Source organism: Aphelocoma coerulescens, chromosome 19, assembly GCF_041296385.1.
Source record: "Aphelocoma coerulescens isolate FSJ_1873_10779 chromosome 19, UR_Acoe_1.0, whole genome shotgun sequence".
Lineage (NCBI taxonomy): Eukaryota > Metazoa > Chordata > Aves > Passeriformes > Corvidae > Aphelocoma > Aphelocoma coerulescens.
Window position 1 is genome coordinate 5,119,994 of NC_091032.1, and position 20,891 is coordinate 5,140,884.

The 20,891-nt window shown below is 47.4% G+C and overlaps 2 protein-coding genes across 4 annotated transcripts; one reads left to right on the plus strand and one right to left on the minus strand.

Moving 5' to 3' along the window:
• Window positions 1-1,338: 1,338 nt before the first annotated feature.
• Window positions 1,339-10,069, minus strand: MDH2 (malate dehydrogenase 2). Its single transcript, XM_069033349.1, has 9 exons — window positions 9,931-10,069; window positions 7,654-7,822; window positions 6,816-6,899; window positions 5,753-5,862; window positions 5,109-5,234; window positions 4,381-4,458; window positions 3,166-3,265; window positions 2,616-2,767; window positions 1,339-1,641 (listed from the first exon to the last, which is right to left on the minus strand). The coding sequence occupies exons 1-9, from the start codon at window positions 9,988-9,990 to the stop codon at window positions 1,510-1,512; spliced, it is 1,011 nt and encodes a 336-aa protein (XP_068889450.1). The 5' UTR covers window positions 9,991-10,069; the 3' UTR covers window positions 1,339-1,509.
• Window positions 10,070-10,197: 128 nt separating this feature from the next.
• STYXL1 (serine/threonine/tyrosine interacting like 1) lies at window positions 10,198-20,699 on the plus strand. Of its 3 annotated transcripts, XM_069033493.1 has the most exons (9): window positions 10,199-10,351; window positions 11,373-11,434; window positions 11,892-12,018; window positions 12,330-12,386; window positions 13,286-13,431; window positions 14,784-14,929; window positions 15,949-16,043; window positions 17,710-17,819; window positions 19,947-20,699. In XM_069033493.1, exons 1-9 carry the CDS (start codon window positions 10,249-10,251, stop codon window positions 20,076-20,078), a joined length of 978 nt encoding a protein of 325 aa, XP_068889594.1. In that variant the 5' UTR covers window positions 10,199-10,248; the 3' UTR covers window positions 20,079-20,699. The 3 variants fall into 3 exon arrangements, with proteins under 3 accessions (XP_068889596.1, XP_068889594.1, XP_068889597.1); XM_069033495.1 differs by lacking the exon at window positions 12,330-12,386 and having other exon boundaries at window positions 10,198-10,351; XM_069033496.1 differs by lacking the exon at window positions 14,784-14,929 and having other exon boundaries at window positions 10,201-10,351.
• Window positions 20,700-20,891: the final 192 nt, after the last annotated feature.

The window sequence follows — 20,891 nt, forward strand, 5'->3', positions numbered from 1 at the left end:
CCTCTGGCAGGTGCATCCACACCATTTTTAATACCCTCTGCTGTCCATTTCAGGTTTGAAATTGCTGACAGGCCTGCAACACCCCTATACCCAGTTAGAGCAGCCTACCACATGCTTTCCATTTATTGTTTGGAACAGTCTCTGCCATATTTACCAGGTCTGGCCTGTCACTCCTCCTCTGGGTCCTCCAGTTCTGACATCCTCCCCTGCCCCCCTCCAACACAATCTTTAATTCTTTAATTCTATTAATACCACCTAATAATTACTTTGTTCCAAGCCTGCTGAGTAATGACTGCCAACGCTTCTATTTCATTACTATTCCTGTAAAGAAACCAAGCTTTTAACACGCTGAATTTCTGCAGAGGAGTGACAAGAACTGTGCTCACTGTCCTCCTTGCCCACATCTTCCACAGGGCAGGAAAAGAACCAGGAACTTTATTCTCCATGCATCTACAACAGTCACAACTGTGTGATCTGGTTCAGAAGGATAACGAATTAAAATTTAAAAAATCAAACCCAGTTCAGAGAGCTCAGAAAAAAAATACAAGCGGGAGGAAAAGGCAGTGACCAAACAGCATCTACTACCTTCAGGTATTCTTTCTTATAAGCCACTACCTCATGTTCTCTGGCTCAAACCAACATTCACCTCAGTTCCTCCAGAGGTGCTGGGCTTTGGCTTTTCCTTCACTCATCAAAATAAAGTCTGGTTAACTTAGAATTCAACCTACACGGATGAGAGCAATTCAAAGCAGGAGCGTAAGCAGCGCAGAGCACGGAGGAAGAGTGAATTAATAGCTTCCTTCATTAAAGCTTACCTTCAAAGAAGTCAGCAACAGAACTCGTCATCACCATCTTCTCGCAGACATTTATTTTTATATTCACAAGAGGATGAATGTAAGAGAAATTTATGGAGATGCTAAATCAAGGCTTTTGTTCCTAACTAGAAAGAAGTTGCTCTCAGCAGTTTAATTATTGTCTTAGTGCAGGACTGACGTTTCAAACACTGTGCTCTTTCACTAACTCCTTTAAAATCAAATTACTTAAGAGATTAAGGTAACACAAGGTAACAGAGCTAATGCCTCCTCCAGAAAAAACACCTCTGGGATCATTTCACTCAGTTATCCCTTGTGCAGCCCCTACACCCATCTTGATCTGATCACACCTGGTTCCCAGAGGCTGTGCTGAACAAGGAGCACAAACCCAGGCAGCAGCAGAGCTGGGAGTAATCAGTTCACCCACTTTCCAAGGCTATTTCATCCCTGCTGAAGCCAATCACCTCTCAGAGACTTACAGCCTCCACTTTCCAAAGGACAAGCACATCAGGACAACTCCACAGGGTACACTGAAAAAATGAGGCTGTTTTATTGATTATTAGATTCTGCACTGGCAACAAGCATCAAGCTAATACAGACAGACTTCAATCAAAGCATGAGCTTTGAATCCGAAGTCGTAAAGTGACATGATGCCTTAATAAATTAAGGAAGTTAATTCCTCCCCATCATCAAGTCTTCACTTGAAGTTCTTTGCAAATTCCTCTCCTTTCTTAATAGAAGCCTTCAGCTCAGACATGGCCGCAGCAACCATCTTCTCTTCAAAGGGGGAGAGCTTGCCAAGGCCTAGGTTCTTCTCAACTCCTTTTTTCTGAGGGAAAGAGGATTTAAGGATTAACCATTCATTGAATGACCTAAAGAGTAGCTTAACAGCTCTAAGTATTATCCAGCTGAGACACAGACCCAGCCTGGGACCGGTGTCATCTCTAGTCTGCTAACCCTGTGCTTCCTGGAAAGCCTCAGAAGCCTCTTACTATCTGTGGCAACTTCTACAGCCCTCACAAACTTCTCATTCACTGTGCACAAGTGTGAAACCAGAAGCCAGCCCAGCAGCTCATTCAAGAGGAGACTGAACCAACTGATCCTTCCTAACTCCAGACCCACCATCTGGCAAGAAGATCTCCTCTGGTGTATGTCCTTTGCTTGCCATCTCAAACTGCCTCAGAGTGGCACTCCCAGGTTTTCAAGATGTCTACATTCCCTCTTAATATCCCTCTGCTTGCACCCCCTCACCAGCCTGCCCCTAAGACAGCACACACCACCCTTTGCATCCCAGCAGCCACGACAGGGCTGCAGCATCATTGTTTTCCACCACTCCACCAGGGTATGAGTGACAAAAGGAACACTTCTCTCAGAGTGCAGCAGAGGACCTGAAAGCAAGCTATTAATGCTAATCCCATGCTGTAGCTCCCCATGTGCCTCAGTTTCTGAAAGATTTGCTTGTAGCACATCAAGCTGAGGAGACAGGATTGCTGACTCTGGTTAATCATATGAAAGCCCAGAGTAAACAGGCCTGACTTGAGGCAAGCGTGACCTCTTAAGCCGAGTCTGAATCGCTGGTTATTCACTGATGTGCAGCCTAAGAGCTGATAAAAGCAGCAGCATCCTTGTCAAGCTGAGCTGTGTGCCCAAATACCACACCCAAATATTCCAGACTCTTAAAGGCACACTCAGGTGTTAACTCCAGCAAGAGCAGGCATTCAGCTAAACTGAAACTACTGAGTAAAACCCACATGACACAACCAGAAGGTGCTGTTTATAAGGCTCACGATGTAAAGTACATACCCCCAGCTGCAGAGGTGTAGAGAAGTATGGGCTCTCTGTCACGTCTGATCGAACAAAGGCACATTCAACAACCCCCTGCTTCCCATTCATGGCATCCAGCAGGGAGAACACAAACCGAGCACCAGCATAGGCCATAGACAAGGTGGCAGATCCTGGAAGAGTTAAACCACTTTCAGAACAGCTCACGTTGAAATTTGATACTTCCTTTAGCATCAAAGGTTTCCATACTGGTGTGTTTACAGAGCTGTAATAATGAAGTGTCATTGACCTCAAGCTCATGGCCAGTTGGATAAAGCAGCAGCTTTTGGCCAGCTACATTTATCTAATTGACCAGATTTATAAAAGAAACAGCTTAATTTGACAAAGAAGATTCTTTTTAAAGTCATAGGTGGTGTGGGATCAGTTAGTATTTAGTCTCACATACTGAGCTGTTTCTAGTAGCACAGCCCAGGCAGCAGCTCATAACCTGTAAATAAGATTACACTGCAGAGCACTGCACCCCTACAGACAGTCAACAAGAATTACTTGGAAGCTTTACTCAAGAACCCACCTGCTCCTGCTTTAGCCTGGACAACTTCAGTGCCAGCTTCTTGAATTCTTGCTGTAAGCTTCTCCAGCTGATCCTGAGGAAACTCCACTTTTGGTGTGCACTGGATGGGGAGAAAAAAAAAAGTTACCAATACCAGAACCCCTCCAGATTTAGCATAAAGCACACAATACTTTTTGTATCACTGCAGTTGTTACCAACAGTTCTCAACTGGGCAAATGGGCTTCCCCAGCTCACAGCTTGTGTGACACTGACCAGCTGCAAAAGTCATCAGGGCTGGGGTTACTGCATGTCCTGGAACAGGAACCCAGCCGTGCCCAGCTTCCTCAGGGACAAACCACAGCTTCACAGCCAAACCAGGGCTTGTCATGATTCCTCACTACTGTGTAGTCCTGTGCACTACAGATACCCTCCAAGCATTAGGAATTTCAGAAAGCCATCTTGTATTTATTCAGGTCACTGTGGCATTCTGGAAGTCAATCCAGCTTCCCAGCAGTATTTAGAAATTCACTGAACCTTCACATACAGCTGTGCCAGTAGCTTAAGCACAGTTGTGTCTGCCCCCATAGACTGTTTAACCAAAGCACCTCTCAGCATTCAGCTGCTCCAAAGCCCTTGCTCTTATTCCCTAAGAAAATCCTTCTGTGAAGGATACTTTACTCCCCACTTAGAGCACAGCTTTTCCCCCTTTGTTACAGATTGCTCCTTGGCCATATCCCAGCATCTCCCCATGAGACTGCACCTGCTTTAGAACTGCATTTCAGCCTGGCTGAGATGCTTGGACTGACTACCAGTCATGGCTGAACAGGCCTCCCTGCACAGCCTGAGCTGTGCCTTTCAATGCTGGAGGTTCAAGTGGTTTCCAGTCCATCACAGCAAAATCAAGTCAATTTTTCTGCTGAAGCCAGGTATTCCTGCCATGAGACACCTGCCACAAACAGTGCCAAGACACCTGAACACCCACACTCCCTCTCAGTTCTTATCCCAAACTCCTTTAGAGGAAAGCTGGAACTGTTTATACTACCCAGAGGGGCTCAGATTTCGATTGTTGCCTTCCACCTCATCCTGCACCCCATCCCAGAAGGAAAGCAGCCATGAGAGCAGCAAAGACTCTCTGTGCTCTATCCTAGCACATTACCTGCCATCACAAAGGCACTTTACATCAACCCTAACACGCTGACGAGTGTGCTGCCACACACAGCTGTCACCCTGACTTACCTGAGAGATCAGAGGGATGATGGTCTTCCCAGCATGGCCACCAATAACCGGAACAGTTACTCGAGCTGGATCCAAGCCCTAAAGGAAACATGAAACTTTCCAGCTTCTGAAGCACACAGGCAAGAAAAACAATTGAAAACACCACACTTCACTCTCTGCCCTGGATATCAGGACACACAGGGCAGGAGTTCCAGAGGCAGTTACACTCCATGGACAAAGCCTCATCTACAGAGTGGAACTCTAGGTTACTCTGATCACTTCATGCAGGCACAGGATATTACTACTGCAGGTTTGGATAAAGAGCAGCACAACATAAACACCACCAGGGCTATTAAGAGCAGTAAACTGTTACAGCTCCTGATACTTTGCAGAGTATCCTGTGACACACAGCACAGAGCTTGACTTGCAAACACACACTACAGCTCAACCCTCTCCTCTGGTTGCATGGCACAGTTGGGAATGCCAAGGGAATTAAGGCCAACATGTAGCTCACTTGCAGGGCACAGCTATGAAAAGGAAAGGTCAAAGTCTCTTGAACCACATTTTGCAAGAAACCTTATCTTCAGGCTCCTCTAAATAAGGGAGATAAGGAATCATTGCCTTTGCCTCTAGCTGCAAAGAAATCCGAGCTCCTTTGGCTCTCTGCAGTGATTTTGAAAGTGTTTCTTTATAGATCTGATGATCAAAGCAGGCAGTATCCCTCCCCCTGCATGTTAACCATGACCTGCCTTTAGTTCAGCCACAAAAGTATTCGCTCTGACGATGTCCAGTGTCGTAACACCAAAGATTTTGTTGGGATTATACACACCGTGCTTCTTGAAGACTTCTGAAGTTATTGGGATGGTAGAATTTACCTACAAGCAAGAAGAGGCAAGCACTGAATAAAAGCAGTTTAATAAACTTAGCATGAACTTAACAGGCCAATTAACAACCCGAACTATACTTCCAATTTGGAATCAACTGTAGCCAATTACTTTAATGCCTAAATTGAAGAGCAATTTACAGTCAGGCTGGAATAAAAATCATTAATTTTAAATAACCATTAAGACAATAAATTTGTTCATTCCCATTACAAAGGCTCCTCCCTTAGTGAGCTAAGGCTTTTATCCCAGCTAATACACCGGCTTGCATTATAACCAGTCACGCAGATTTGGAGATATTAAGCACTTTTATATCCAAGTTCCCTCTGAATTAAATACAGCCAAGAAAAATGGGTTAGTAGAACCAGGCTTTTAGTGCTTTTCTGCAAATACACTGCAGACCTTAAAGATGCTGGTGAAAATTAGTAGGAATTTGGATTACTCCTGTATTCTCAGTCTGGAATTTGATGAGGTTTTTCCTCTACATTCCAAGGTCTCCAGAAAACACTTACTGGGTTAGAAATAATACAGATCATGGCTTCTGGACAGTGCTTTGCACAGGCAGATGTCAAAGAGGCAACAATGCTGGCATTGGTGTTGAACAGGTCATCACGGGTCATACCTAAAACACAGCCAGGGCAGGATTGTAAGTTACCCACAGCTACCATCATGGGCAAGAAATCTAATCAAAACCCAATATTCTGCTCTGGACAGACATACATCAGCTTCTGGTTTCACAGATCAAGAACAAATTGTCCAGTTGCAGTAATGAACTGGCTCCAAATGTAACTCCTCTCACTAACAAAGAGATCAGCCCTTTTCAGGAGCAACCAGCCCAACTGCTCATTGTCAGAACTGGGTTCACTGAGGCTGCCTGAAGTACACTGTGACCACACAACCCACACCAGTGGTGCTCAGAGCAGCACAACTGCTCTCAAGATGAAGTCTCCTCCCTCTTTTAAGTCACTTCCACAACTACAGTTTAAATGCAAACTGCTGCGTGGAAAACATTGCTGGTTGTGTAAGTGCCACCCCCCATTTCTATTGCAGCAACTACTTTAACCATGAAAATGAAGATTCAGGAAGAGCTAGGCATTAAAGTCTAGAATTTTGTTATGTTCCTAATAGGATACTGGAAAGCAGAGTGGAAATGGAGCAGGTCAGAAACAATCTAGGAAGGCTAAACAGCATTTATTCAGCGATGCCCCGAGAAGTTGCTGTACAATTGACACAAAACAAAATGGATTCTTTCTCTTCTGCTGAAAAATGAAACAAAAGAACCAGTTTTTATGCCTTGAGCATTGCTCTGGGACTTAGGAGAGGGAGACTTAGGATCACTTGCATGAAAAATCTTTGCAGCTCAGCCCCAAGTAGGAACTCCAGAAATCAGTTCAGCCCATTTCACAGAGGACAGTCTAAGAGAGGCTGAATGAGCTGCCTGACACCACAAGGAGCTCTGGGGCAGGGGCATTAACAGACCACTTAGACCCCAAGAGACACAGCTCTATCTGAGTAGCAGAACTGCAGAGATCCACTTCAAAGCAGCCCTGGGGCTTTCCAACAAAGGGAACATACCTGGTTTTCTAGGAACTCCCGCAGGAATAACAACAACATCACAGCCCTTCAGACATTCTGGCAACTGCTCAGGTCCCATGAAGCCTGAAATGGAAGACAGTCAGGCATTATGTTTTCAACAGTTACTAAATAGCTGACACTTTGAAGTACAAAATCATGCCCAGAGGCATCCAAGTCCTTTTATTAATTTAACCTTCAATTCAGACTTAATGCTGAAAAGCAAAGAAATGCAATTATGGATGGATCCCATTTGATGTTTTATCCTTGTTTCAAAACTTACAGAAGGAGAGTGGTGAGAATCTCACATTCACCTGTTTTCCAAACTCCCAGTTCTTCCTGCTATGTGTATTTACTCTCCAAAAGCCTTGGCACTAGAGTCAGTGCCCCCAAAGAACTGCAGACAGGCACATTCATGTAAAATGTCACCTTTTGGTGATCTTCAGATAAAAGAAAGATGAGCAGGTTAAGTTTTGATTTCATCAGAATCCAAGAGAAAAGAAGCACATGGAATTCACGTGGACATCCAGGGAGTGTTAAATCTGTTTGTAGCCAAACTTTTAAATTCAACACTCTTGAGATAATTTCACTGAGTGTTTCCTGCCAGATATCACAAATTCCCCTTCAACAGTGCAACCACAGCCCATTTTCATCTCCATACACATCAATCTAATCAGCTAAACCTTAATTAATCATTCACTGCTTGAGGAAAAAGCTACTTAAATTGATACTAGGCTTCAGGATCAGTGGGTTAAAGATTTCCCCTCACAAGCAATGGGCATTCAGGGTCAGCCACCCCTTTGGGAGGATCCCTTTGGAACACAGGCCATTCCCATGGTACCTTTGACACTGGCTCTGGTCTCAATGTGGCTGAGGTCAGCTGCCACGCCGGGAGTGTGAGCGATGTCGTAGAGGCTGAGCTTGCTCACCAGAGGGCTGTTCTTCAGGAGCAGGGACAGGGGCTGCCCAATGCCCCCTGAGGCCCCCAGCACTGCCACCTTGGCATTGTTCTGTGCAAAAGAGACAACAAAGACGTTGTGGAGGTGTTCTGGCAGTTACCCCAACAGTGACCTTGGGGATTTCACCACTCCTTCTTTACTTTTAGTTCTATTTCTCAATTTTTTACCAAGCACTATGTAAACTTGATAGTCTAAGCCTACAGAAAATGACCCTCACAGCAGCCTCCCAGAGATCCTTCAGGTTTATTGGTAGGACAAGTTGGAGGAAATGGTTACTTGTGATCTGAAGCTCAAAAGGGAAGCAAGGCTAGCACAAAGGAACCCAAAGGATCTCCCTTCTCCCAAGGGAAATGCCTGCCTGAGACCAATACCTGCCACCCTGTGGGCCCACGCCTGATTTAGGGCAAATGTGGTCCATAGTTTTTCTAGTTTATGTTGCCAGTATCAAAAAAATATGCCTTCCATTTGGCAAATCAATGCATTTAATGGACTGCAGTAAATGTAATAACCACTGCATATTTTGTGCACATTGTGAAGAAAATGTTTACACCTGAAGTAAATTCAAAATAGCACCTGCAGGTGCCTCAACATTGAGGACTGAGAACTTTAAATGACTACAATTTCCAGCTTTAATCATGGCTGAGAATCAAGAAAAATCCACTCTACTTGGCTGCCTGGTGAACCAATTTTATCCTCACTCAGGTACTGGCAGGGTGTAATTTCTCTCAGAAATGCCTGTTTGCACAGTGTTGCTACACAAGAGGAAAGCTACTTCCAGGGGCCAGAACAACCTTAAAGTGCAACACTCTGCCAAGGTGATGGAAAACTCCTGTGGAGATCTAACAAGCAATTACTGCTGAGAAAGCCATTCTTTATCACCAGATAAAGCCATAATAAATAGCTCCACGTCCCTTCATGAACAGCTTAATTACTGTGCTATGATGGGAAATGATCTACCCAGCAACTGGACCAGACTAACCTCAGCCCAGTTTTCTTGCTATTGTAAGAAATATAATTTTGCATAAAAGTCCTTAAGAGGAAGCAAAGTCTGGCATGAGTCACTGCTGAGCCCCGTTTGTGACTGAGCTGACACCGTGGGGTCAAAACCTCACTGCTAATACATACAGTTCCCATTAAAAGACTTTGACAAGGCTCTCCTGTACAGTACATCTTCACAGCTGCAATAATCACTCTTTTACATCCCACCAGGACTATTAACATTGGCTAGAGGTCGGTCTCTATCCATGCAGCCACAGCAGCAGAGGTTTGGGGCCAGCACAGTGGATTTCAGCACAAGAAGGATTACTGCTAAACCCCAGCCAGTTTCAGTTCTTAACACCTTCGCAACGCAGGGGCATATTTGCACTAGAGGGAGGAAGCAGCAAACCCATCACCCTCTGCACACCATCAGAGAGAGGAGTTCATACAGGATTATCACACTCACAGCTGGCTGGAGCAGGGCGGGAGTTGTTGGGCCAAGACCCGCACGTCCCCGGCCCCAGAACGGCGGTGTCACCGGGCACAGCAGCACCGAGCCGCCCAGCCCAGCCCCGCTCCGCAACCTCCCCGCGCCCCCTCCCCTGCCTGAGGCAGCAGCACCGACACCGATACACACCCCCAACCCCTCTCCGAGGAGGGGGCTGGGCTCCACCCGAGCCCCGCAGCCCCTCACTGGGGAGGGCCCCGGCTCCACAGTCCCCTCACTGAGGCCCCTTCACCGAGGGTGTGCGGCCCTCACCGGGCTCCACCCGAGCCCTGCAGCCCCTCTCCGAGGAGGGGTCTGGGCTCCACTCGAGCCCTGCAGTCCGTCGCCGAGGAGACCCGGGGTTCCGCAGCCCCTCACCGAGGAGGGCCGGGACTCCCTCCCGGCCTCACAGTCCCTCACCGAGGGCCTGCGCTCCACCCGAGCCCTGCAGCCCCGCAGGAGGAGCTGCGTCCAACCTTGGCCCTGCAGGCCCAGAGCGGAGAACGACCGGGCCTGCATCCCCGCCCTGCACCCCTTCACCGGGCAGAGCCTGTGCTCCACAGCCCCTTCACCGAGCAGCACCGGGGCTCTTCCCGGGGCCCTCCCCGAGCTCCGCAGCAGCCCCAGAACCGAGGAGGAAGCGCGGGGCTTCCCCCCGAGCGGCGGGGAGCGGTGCCCGTGTGCGGGCGGGTACCTGTGCGGAGGTGGCGATGCCGCGGCGCAGGGCGGTGGCGGTGCTGAGGCGGGACAGCATGGCGGGCACGGCGGGCGCGAGCGGCGGCTGCGGCGGCACCGGTGACTCCAACGACCTCCACGGCCTGCGAGGCGCATGCGCGGCCCCGCCCTCAACTCTCGCGAGACTTCCTCCCGCGGCGGAAAGGGAAAGGGGGGAAAGTCTCGCGAGATCCCGCCTGAGGTAACCGTGGAGACCGGCGGGCGTCGCTGCCTGCGGCCGGGCGGGAAGGGGGGAGCGGGGTGTCGCGATAATCGGCGACAGCCGAGCGGATGGGGGATGGCGGGGGTGATGGTCTGCGAGCCCCGACACCTCTACAACATCATCAACCAGTACCGGTGGAGATCCCGGCTGACGGAGCCCAACTACCTGTGCCTGCTGGGTGAGGCCGCGGCGCAGGCCTGTCCCTGCTGCTGCTCCTGCCTCTGCCTAACCCTGTCCCTCCTCCTGCCTGCTCATGCCCCTCCCAGCCCCTGCCCTGCCTGCTGCTTCCCCTGCCTGCTTCTTGTGCCCCAGTTCCTGCTCTTGTCCCCGCCTCACCCCGCCTGCTGCTGTCTTCCCCTGCCTGTACCTGCCCCTGCCTGCAGCCAGCCACTGTGCTCAGCCCCGGCAGATATCCTGAGCCAACGGGGCTCGTGAGGAAAAGCACACACATCACTTCTTGTAATTTCTGGGACCTTGCACTTGGGGCCTTCCTCCCATCCCATTTCAGGTGCCATGACCTGGTGCTGCTTCGGCTTTCCTCAGGTCCAACTCTCCCTGCTCTGATCAGTCCCATGGATACACACTCTCCCCTGCTGCTCCCAGAGGTGCTAGAGCTGGACAAGATTTCTCAACGATTACACAAAGATTCCTGATAACCACTTCCATTTTGCATAGTGCCAATACCCCCAAAAGGGTGCCTGATGTTGCAATGTCATTAAATATTTTGGTAAGGGAGTCAGCCAGTTTGGGAGTGGTGGTGGGGTCTTTCCAGTGCCCCTCTCCCCAGAGCAGCAGAGGCAGAGCTGCTGGGCACAGGTCAGAGCAGGCACAGGGCAGAGCACAGGATTGATGCTGGGAATGCTGCAGGAGCACACTTGGGTCAGGACTAACAGTGCTGGTTATCACGTGGTGTTACACACAGACCCACATCAGCCCTGGAGTTTGTTATACCCACACCAGAAGGCCTCAGTTTCTAAAAAAAACCCAAATCACAGAATCATCAAGAGACTTTCAAGATCATCCAGTCCAACAGCTGACCCAGCAACACCATAACCACCCCTAAACCATATTGCCAAGTGCCACATCCCCAAATCTCTTCCTCTGAGTGATGCCAGTGCCTGAATTCCCCCTACCAAAATACAAACAGGATTCCACCTTTAAAAGCCAATTGCTCTGTCTTGGTTGGTTTTTTTTTTCAGATGCCCGTTCTCAGCGTGAATTCGATGCGAGCCACATTATTACAGCCCAAAGGATTGAGCGGGTGAGGGGCTTGCTGTTTGCGTGAACCGTCCTTGGATTTAGCAATTAGCAGGAAGCCAACAGTGGTTTGAAACCCACGGGAAATGTCCCAGCCCCTGCCCTGCCTCAGCCGTGCCCCGCGGCTGCCACTGGGGGGATGTATTCTGTCACTCCAGCAGCCCGAAGGATTGGCACATTAGGAGCTGAGTATCAGGAAAAACATTGCACAAGAACTCACACAGTGTAGCCTTGCCTCACAAGGACAGTGCTGGCATCTGCATCGCTGCTGCTGATGGAGCAATCAGCGTCATTTGCATCATTCCTGACTTCTAACCGAGGCTGTCAGTGTGGTGCCCACCCACAGGAACAAACCCAACACGTAGCTAGAGAGTTGTAACTTGCAAGATGTCAGGAGCGTTGATGCCACCAGAGAAGAGCGGAGCCGTGCTCCTGATGGAATTCCTCTGTGATTTTGGTAGAATCCTGCGGGGGAGTATCTGATCCCGAATCCTGAGGAGCTGGACTATGTCAGATACTGCGTGGTGTATGACCACGACACCGGCTTTTTGGGCTGCAGTGACAATCAGGAGGAGAAGAAGGAAACAGGTACGTGTGACCTATGTCAGTCAAGACCTCACTGCTTCATGGAGATTCTTCCCATTCCTCATTTAATTTTATGAGCTCATTGGAAGAGATGTAAATGTTCCCAGTTTTAGTGAAAAGCTGTGCTCTGCCTCTGTTTTTTCACTGTGTTGTGTATGTTCTCAGGCTTCAAAAATCCAGGTTTTATTTCAAAGCATGCTGGCAGCCCTGGTTTCCCTTCTGTGGATGATCCTCTGAAGCTCCTTGTTGTATGTGAGGAATCTTTTCTTGCCACATTTCCTTGAGATTTGGCTTGTCTAACGATTGCCTTTCAGGGAGCAGTGCTGCTTCAGAGCCTGAAACCATCGGCTCAGGTTCCATGTGTTCCCAGAGTGAGTATTTCCTTCTTTGAGGGTCACAAAAGGCTTTCACTTCATGATATTTAAAAAGACTTACCTTTGAGGGGGGTGGTCATTTGATGGAGTTCACCAAGAAATGTGAAGCACTGGAAACTTTTCCCTATCATTGTTCAGTCTTCCTTGAACCATGGAAGTGTTTGGCTTTCACACATCCTTTGGCAAGGAGTTCTGCTGTGGGCAGAACTACTTCTGTATGTTTGAGCTTTACAAAGGTACAGGAGTTTTAGCAAAGATTCACATCACTTTTTAAAGAAAAAAAAAAAGTGGGGGTGTAAGGGGTGATGAATAAAGCAAGCAGGTTCCTAAATGCTCAGTGGTGAGGCAGTAAAGGGAAGGTGTGAAGAATCAGAACTGGGTTTCTATTGTGCTGATCTATTTCTAAAGCAGACATAGCTAGAGGGAAGCAGGATGGATTCCTTGGGAGGAGGAGCAGCCATCTCACATAATTTACTTCACTGAGGGGAGTGTTTAAAACATTTGTGAAAAATTTAAGACACTTCCTTTTTTCCCTGTTTGCCTAAAGCAGACTAAAGAAAAGGGCCTCCATAAAATTAAGATTATTAAATTTAAATTAATAAAATTTCCCTATTATGGGAACTTATTACAAGCATTTCCCAAAGAAAAATGGGGAGAGGAAAAAAAAAAATCTAGACCTACAAAAGAAGCCAGAAGAGGAATAAAAGATCAGGATGAGAGGTGAAAAGCAGCACCACCTGTACCTGACCTGCAGCAACAAGTAAAGGATAAGTCGAGCTTTTAACAAAGTTTTCTTCAGAGCATTAGATGGAATTAAAAAGGATTTGCTGTGGGTGTCAGGGAGGCAGACAGAAACATTGAACCTGCCCTGGCAAACAGCTCTTGGTTCTCTTTAGATACTGGGGAAGGAGATGCCTTACACCATGCCAGAAACTTGCAGCGCTTCACTCGCCACCCCGTGCTCCTCCTGAAGGGAGGGTACAAGCGTTTTTCAGCTTGTTACCATTTCCTGAAGAGCCAGAAGACACTGTGGATGCCTCAGGTGAGATGATACTAATTTGCAAGTAGAAGACATTTGTATTCAACTGATGATGGCTGGTGAATTCAAGTTAGATGGTGTTGCAAACCTGATATCACAGTAATTTCAGACAAAGGAATTAAATGTAATTTGAGTTACTGTGCTTGCCCTGAGTCTCACCACTGGTTCTTTTACAGCCTCTTTTTCCTCTCCTGTTGTGTGAAAGGAAGCTCATGGAAACAACTTGGGAATGCTTCCCTGATAACCCTGAAACTGGCCTATGGAGAATACAGATAACTGAACAAACATTAGCAAATGATGAAAAGAAGCAGACTCCTCTCTTACACGTGGTTATCTGGCATAGTACACAGCAGATGTTTTCAAACAGAAGTACAATTCCTACCAAGCACTGTGATCCATGTCTTTTCATCGGGAAGGGTCACAAAGCAAGTGCTGGTGCCTTGTTTCAATAGGCCCAGGAAGAAAACAGCCATCCACTCACTGGTGTCCTAATTACTCGGTTTCACCTATAAACATCAATCTACTTAGCTTATGAGAAACAATTACCCTTTATTTCACATTTAGGACAGGCAGAGCAGGTTAAGAAGGTGCTGGACAACAGAGCATTTCATTCCAAGGTGCATTTTGTTCCCACTGTTCCCTTCGGGTTCCCAGGGAATAGCCCATGACACAGTGCTAACCTGCGGATGCTACAGCGCAGGAGAGAAAATCGATTCACTTTGTGCTGCTCTGTGAAGGGCAACTCACTGCTGAGCTTCCCCCTCAGACTCAGCTGGACACAGAGCACCTCCTTGCCTCTCAGTGGAAGCTGTTGGTGATGGTTTAAATGGTTCAGCTGCTCCTTTTTGCTCCTGGAGCAGTATCCAAGTATCCAAGCAACCCTTAGGGATGTCGCTGTTGGTTACTCGTGTGTTTTCCTTCTCAGCCTCCACACTGCCGACACTGGATGCAGCTGCAGATTTGTGCTGTGCTGCTCCAGGGCACCTGCAGCTCTGCAGGTGGCAGATGATTTCTTTTAGCCCTGCAAACAGTAACCAAGGGGAACATCAAATGAATCTGTCATGCTGCAGCCCCTCCAGACAATGGAAGGGATATATTCCACCTCCTGTTTAGTTAGGGTTTGCTTCAAGTAATGCTGCAACAACAGTGAGGCTGCTAATTATTCTCAGTAAAACTAGCAAAGACTTCAATACACAGCAAATCCAGGTGATTGAATGAATCATTACACTAAAATATGTCATGAGCTGCTGACTAAGTGCCTGTTCAATTCTTCACATGACTTCTGTTTAAGAACTTATCGAGCTAATGGGAGCAAAGACACTCTCTAACCTGAGCCTGTGGTTTCTTTCTGGCAGGAGCTAGACACCTTCCAGCCATACCCTGTAGAAATACTGCCTGAAAAGTTATATATGGGCAATTTCAAGCAGGCCAGTGACAAACAAATTCAGAGAGATCTGAAGATCAAAGCACTGGTCAACGTCTGTGAACAGCCTGTAACACTGTAAGTTAAACAGTTCAAGGCTTACCCTCACCAGTGTCTGTGGTGTGAGAAAATGAGATGACACAGAGTTTATTGGCAGAGGAGTCCGTGTCTGTGGCCTTCCAAGGAAACCTCTGTGCAGATTCCAGTGCCATTTCATGCTCATTCTTCTAATTTCTACTCCAGAGTTAGCACAACAGCAACACAGTCCTGCAGCCCTTGACCATGCCACGGGTGAATTGTGTAAGAGGAGGACTGGGAAGCCCTTGGTATTTCAAGTCTATCACATACCACCACTCTTCAGGAAAAACTTGTATCTCCAAATAGCTTTCAGAGCAAAATCTTACAAACACATCAGTGCAAAAGCTAAATCACCAACATGTCACATTTTTGGTCTTCCTTACCTACTGTGTCCGTGACCAGTCAGCTCAGTCTGCAGGCCTTGCTGGAAATGCAATTTCACACAGTGAAAAACCCAGTGACATTTCTCAAGGTGGTGACCCAAACAATGTAACAAATCCAGTTACCCACCCCAGGACAGGTGCACCAGCAGACATTTATCATGCCTTTGGCTCCAGAGGAGTGTTTCTGCACTGTGGCTAATATTCCCATGCCCTCTACATGATGTGCTTTCACATTTTGGAAATTCCTCACCAATTTTTTACCCTGTGAGCTCTCTGAGTCTGTGGAAGGAGATGCTGCCATAGAAAACCACATGAAGTGAACTGGGGGGCTCCACAAAACTGCCAACACACACTCTGAAAGCACACCTGCTTTCAGTTCATCTGTTTTCATTTATGTCTCAGCTGCAGGTTAAGACATCAATGCTGATACCACTGAAATGGAAAATCAGTGATTAAACTGGTTCTGTGTTACAAACATCTCTGTCTCACCATAACAAATCCCTTATCATGTTAATGATGACGATGATGAAAAACTCACACATGTAACAGCAAACAAAGTGATCACCTTGTCTCCAACAAACACATCTTGTCAAGGCTGCTTCTCTGCGCCATGTGGTCTGTGTGCTCTTTTTCCAGGTTTGCAGAAGAAGGCAAATCCCTCCATGTATCTGTTCCAGATTCACTCGAAGCAGATCTTTTTTCTTCCTTCCCCACCATTTCTCATTTCATAGGTGAGTGGATCGTGATCTGGAATTCCTGAGACCTTGCTCACTGTAGGATATTAGATGGGAGTGACAGGAAGCCCAGACAGGAGGGTAAGCAAGCCCACACCCTGATGGATACCAGAGCTGCCTCACTAACCAGCCTGATGGACAGACAGGAGATTTTACAGGGCATCTGACTCTGATGTCCCTGCTCACTTTAAAGGATACCTCACTCTGATAACAGGAAGCTTTCCACCCAATCTGAAAAGGCTTTGCTACCAGGGCTTCATTGAATTCCCTCTTGTTCCTTTGCAACAGCCCTTTGACTCTCACCAGCCCAAATCTTCAGCCACCAGAGCTTTATTTGAACCAGAGTGTGACACACATTAGAGAACTCAGCAGGAGGCATTGATAATCTTTGTGATTTCTGGCCCACCGTAGGGCCCAGGAAGACTTTCAGGTTGGACAGCATCAGCCTGCCTACATCAGATAGGACAAGAAAAAACACACTCTGCAGCTCAGTGCCTGCAGCTGCACGGCAGACACAGCTCCTGCAGCTCCATCCTGATGCTGTCCAACCATGTTATCTTCTATCATGCTTATCAAATAACACCTGCCACAGACCAAGGCCCTGCTGAGCTGTGTCGGACAGAGCCAGAAGCAAAAGACCACCCTGTCCCCACAGACCTTAATCCAAGTACAATATCAGACATGACAACTGCACACAAAGAAACAACATTCCAGGATATAATTTTGTAGTTCTGAACTGAATGTCATTATTTGGTGCACCTAAATGTTGACATTCACTTACTTGCCTTTCGTTGTGCCTCATGCTTTTTCCCAGTAGTATTTCAGAAGTTTCCTTCTCACATCACACCCAGTTTGTGGCTGTTTCCAAACCAGGCTACAAGAGTCTATTAGCTGCACTTGTGGAAGTGTTACAGTGTTTACCTGATAGTGGAACTGTTTACTTGGCAGTGGAGAGCAGATTACTCAAACTAGAACACGAGACTAAAGCTCTCCACATATGCCAAGAGGAGTGTGCATGTCCTCATGCCAAGCGTATGTTGGAGTGAGGCCAGTTCTACTCAGATCTTAGGACAGAACTAGTATCTCACAATAGAAATAAGTTTTAAAATGCTGGTTTAGTGCTTGAGGGAAAAAAAGAACAAACAAAACATCTTGACAATACTAAAAGAAAAGGCTTTGCTCTATGAATTCTGGAGTTCAGTTGCTAATATTTTAAAAACATCATTCTGTCTAGAGAGGGAGAGAAAGAATTAAAAGGTTATTAATTAAATATGCAACCTTCCAGGCAAAATAAAATTTCAATACCTTTAAACCTGTCTGGGGAGAGTTTGTGATGCTGACCACAGCTAATAGGTCATGAAAGGCCACTTTTCCTCAGATCCCTGATGTGAAGGTGACACTGATGTGTAATGAAGCACTGATGGATCATTGTCATTGGTGCTGTTCTTCGAGGCTGTGCTTTAACTGTGGATTTTTAAGAAAGGCAAATGCTTACAGAAATGGGAGCTGGCAGTGCCCATCTGCTGCTGTCAGGGTTCCTGAGGGCTCCTGTCGCTCAGGCTGCAGCCCCTCTTGTCAGCTGTCACCAAATTAGTGCTTGACTGTGCCACGGGAAGCTCCATTTCCCAGATCACTCATTTGTGATTGGCATTTCTTGCCTCAGATGCTCAGCTGGACGTGGGAGCAGTGCTGGTGTTCTCCAGCCTGGGGATAAGCCGGTGCAGCACAGTCACCATGGCCTATCTGATGCATTCCTGCCGCTTTTCCCTGCAGGTATGTCACTGCACAGTCCCCACAGAAACTGTCTCTGCACTTATTTCTCTTCCTGAAGCCCCATCACTGTAGTAATAAGACCTTCTCTGTGATTTCATGCACAGTATCCACCTGATAATGGAAGTGATTATTTGATTTGGGATTGCATCTTCTTTAGACCATTAAGGGGGTGGCTTGAGTGTGATTTTGGATCTGTGAGTCCTTACTCTAGAACCTGTGATATTTTTGTTTTCCCTACTTAGCTAAAGGGCTATAAAAGTAAAGCTGTGGGTACAGAACATGGTATTTCTCTCCTGGACTTGAGGAAAAGAGTGGTAGCTACTGCAGTTAATCCTATCTCTTAATTCCATGGCATTACAGGGAAGTTCAGAACCCAGTGTTTGCAGGGCTCTCATTTACCATTGACTTCAGCACTGACTTCTTCCAAAATCCTATTTTATTCCTCTAGAAGCAATCCCCTCCCACAGACACTCCTGTATAGAAATCTGGAATGGGATAATACTTGCCTGGGAGGGATGTACAGGTTAGATGGCCAGCACAGGCTGTTCCATAGCTCTGAATGATGAAAGAAATGAATGAAGAATGGCTGAGAATGGCCTGGCTGTGCAAGAGCCTGGTGGCCTCTGCCCTGGGTGCCAGGCCTTTCTCCCTTTGCATACCACACAGGCATCATCTCCTGGTGCTTCCCAACATGGAGCAGGAGAGTTCCCTTGGGAACCCAGCCTCTCCTTAAAAATCTCACCCTTGTTTGGGATGTTTGGGACGTTTGGGAGCTGAAAGGATTGATCCAAACTTCACTAAAGCTGGGTCTGTATCTAATAAGGTGATTGGTTTTGTGCAAACACATCCAATGTAAGAAGAAAGCTCTTTCCATGGCTGTGTGCCAGTGGGTAATTAGAGGCTGAGGGTGCCAGCAGGGCTCAGACACAGTTCAGTCCCTGCACTAACAGGGCTGTGATTGCTCCTGCAGGCTGATAACCAGCCGCTCACTCACTGAATCACAGAATGTGCTTCTAGTGGCAGTGCAAAAGTCAGAGGCTGAGCCCTGCCATTCCTCTCAGTTGGCATCAACAGGTTGGTCTCAGAGTTTTATTAAATGCTAAAAAAAAAAAAAAAAAAAAAAGGTTGGAAGGTTGACAGGGCAGTGCTTGCCCACTGTTGGCTGGGCAAAGCTTTCCTGGGGGATTACCGTTCCAGACAAGTTTGTTTCTTGCAGACAAAAGCAGTGCAACAGATTCCCATGTGATCCTCTAGCCAATCCAGGCAAAGATCTTTGAAAGCTTCCAAAAAGGCAAAAGCAAGGCAGATTTGGGATGTGCAGCCCCTGATTTTATTAGTGATCAACATGTGAGGAGATCTGTTGAGTCCAGGGGAACTAGAGACACCCACACTGTGGACCCAGAGGAGTAAATATTCTCAGAGCCTGCAGAATCAGCAAGATTAGAAGAACAAACCAACGGAGCACTATCTGCTGACCTTTGGTCTCATTACACTTACGCAAGCCCCCAAGTGCAGGGGGCAAGCTCCTTTACGAGCCCGAAGATGAGCACTGACAGGAAAAGCCAGGGATGCAGCTGGAGTAATGCTGGTGGATCTGCCCTGTGTGTGTCAGAGTTTCTAGGTGATTACTTGGAGCTAACAAATAATTAAGATGGCTGTAATTAATACAGTGGGATAACTGCAGGGTCATAACTGCTCTGCCACATCGGGTCACACCGATCTGAAAACGCGATAACCTTTGTTGCTTTATAACCTTTATAGCTGATACTTCACTGCTTTGCTTATCATCTGTGGAAGGAACAGCATTTTAGAGTAGAAAATCCAGGACTGCATTGCTCTGCTCCATCGGAGTAAAATAAGACAAGATACCTGACAGGTAGTGAAAGCAGCCTGAGATGTCCTCGTATCCAGGAGAGCAGAGCATGAAGGGGACAGGCTTCTCTCAAGTCCACATCTGGATCCAGCCTGTCCCCACTTTGGTAGCCAAACTCCTCTCAGCAGGTTCTTGCTGTCCAGCACAGGCAGCAAATACAAAGTGTTGACTGAAGCGTAGCTGCTTTGTGAAAATACCCGAGAGTCACTTTCTGTTCAATGCCTAACACTTCTTTATTTTCCTTCTGTTTACAGAGAGCTTGGAAATACCTTCTGAAATGCCAAATGAACATAAGACCACACCCGGGCTTTGTGGAACAGCTCTCAGCCTGGGAGACCCAAATCTATGGGGCCCCAGCCACAGACATCTCTGGACCAAATTACTGACAGAGAACATCCCACAAGGAAAGCCACTTCCCCTCTCTGGGGAGAAAGTTACTTGAATGCTGTGTGAAAAAAGACCCAAATGTAACAGAAAAGCTTTCCTCTTTAGCTCCATGTCATTTTGGGTCAAGATTTGGAGCCTTCTCGGGGACTCACCTGGGCTGTAGGAGGTGGCAGTTTGGGGGATTCAGGTGCTGCAGGATGTGGCCCATTAGCCACAGCTCGACTCTTTTGTAAGCAAAGGGGATTATGACTACAGCTGTGGGGCAGTCAGTAGGGTTATCTCTGTAAAGGTTTGTTATCCATGGTCTGGAATGTAAATTTGGAGTAAATTTGGAGCCTGTGCCCACTTCCAGCCCGGAGAGGTGACTGCAGAATGTCCCTGTTTCAGAAGTCCCTGTGCCCTGGGAGTGCCTTCTCAGCTACCCACAGATATGATGGCCTCTCACTGCTGGCTGGATTGTTGACACCACCACCCTTCCCATTTGTTGCCTTCTAATCCTATAACCAAACCTCTGGGCACAGCTGGTAATTTTAAAGCCTCAGTGCTGTCACATGAAACCTAAACTCAGCGCCGTCCTCTCTCTTACAGCACTCCGAATTCTGTTCTCTGACATCCCAAAATAAAACATGTCAGAAGAAACACTCCCGGGCTTTGCCGCACTCTGTGTTTGGGATTTAGTGATGGGTTCGGGTTCGGGTTCGTCATTCTGACACGCGCGGCCACGGCCGGGAATACACCCCGGGAGCCGCCCGAGCTGACAGCGAGCCCGGCGCACCTCACACAGCCCGCTACTGCCGGCGAAGGGCTGCGAT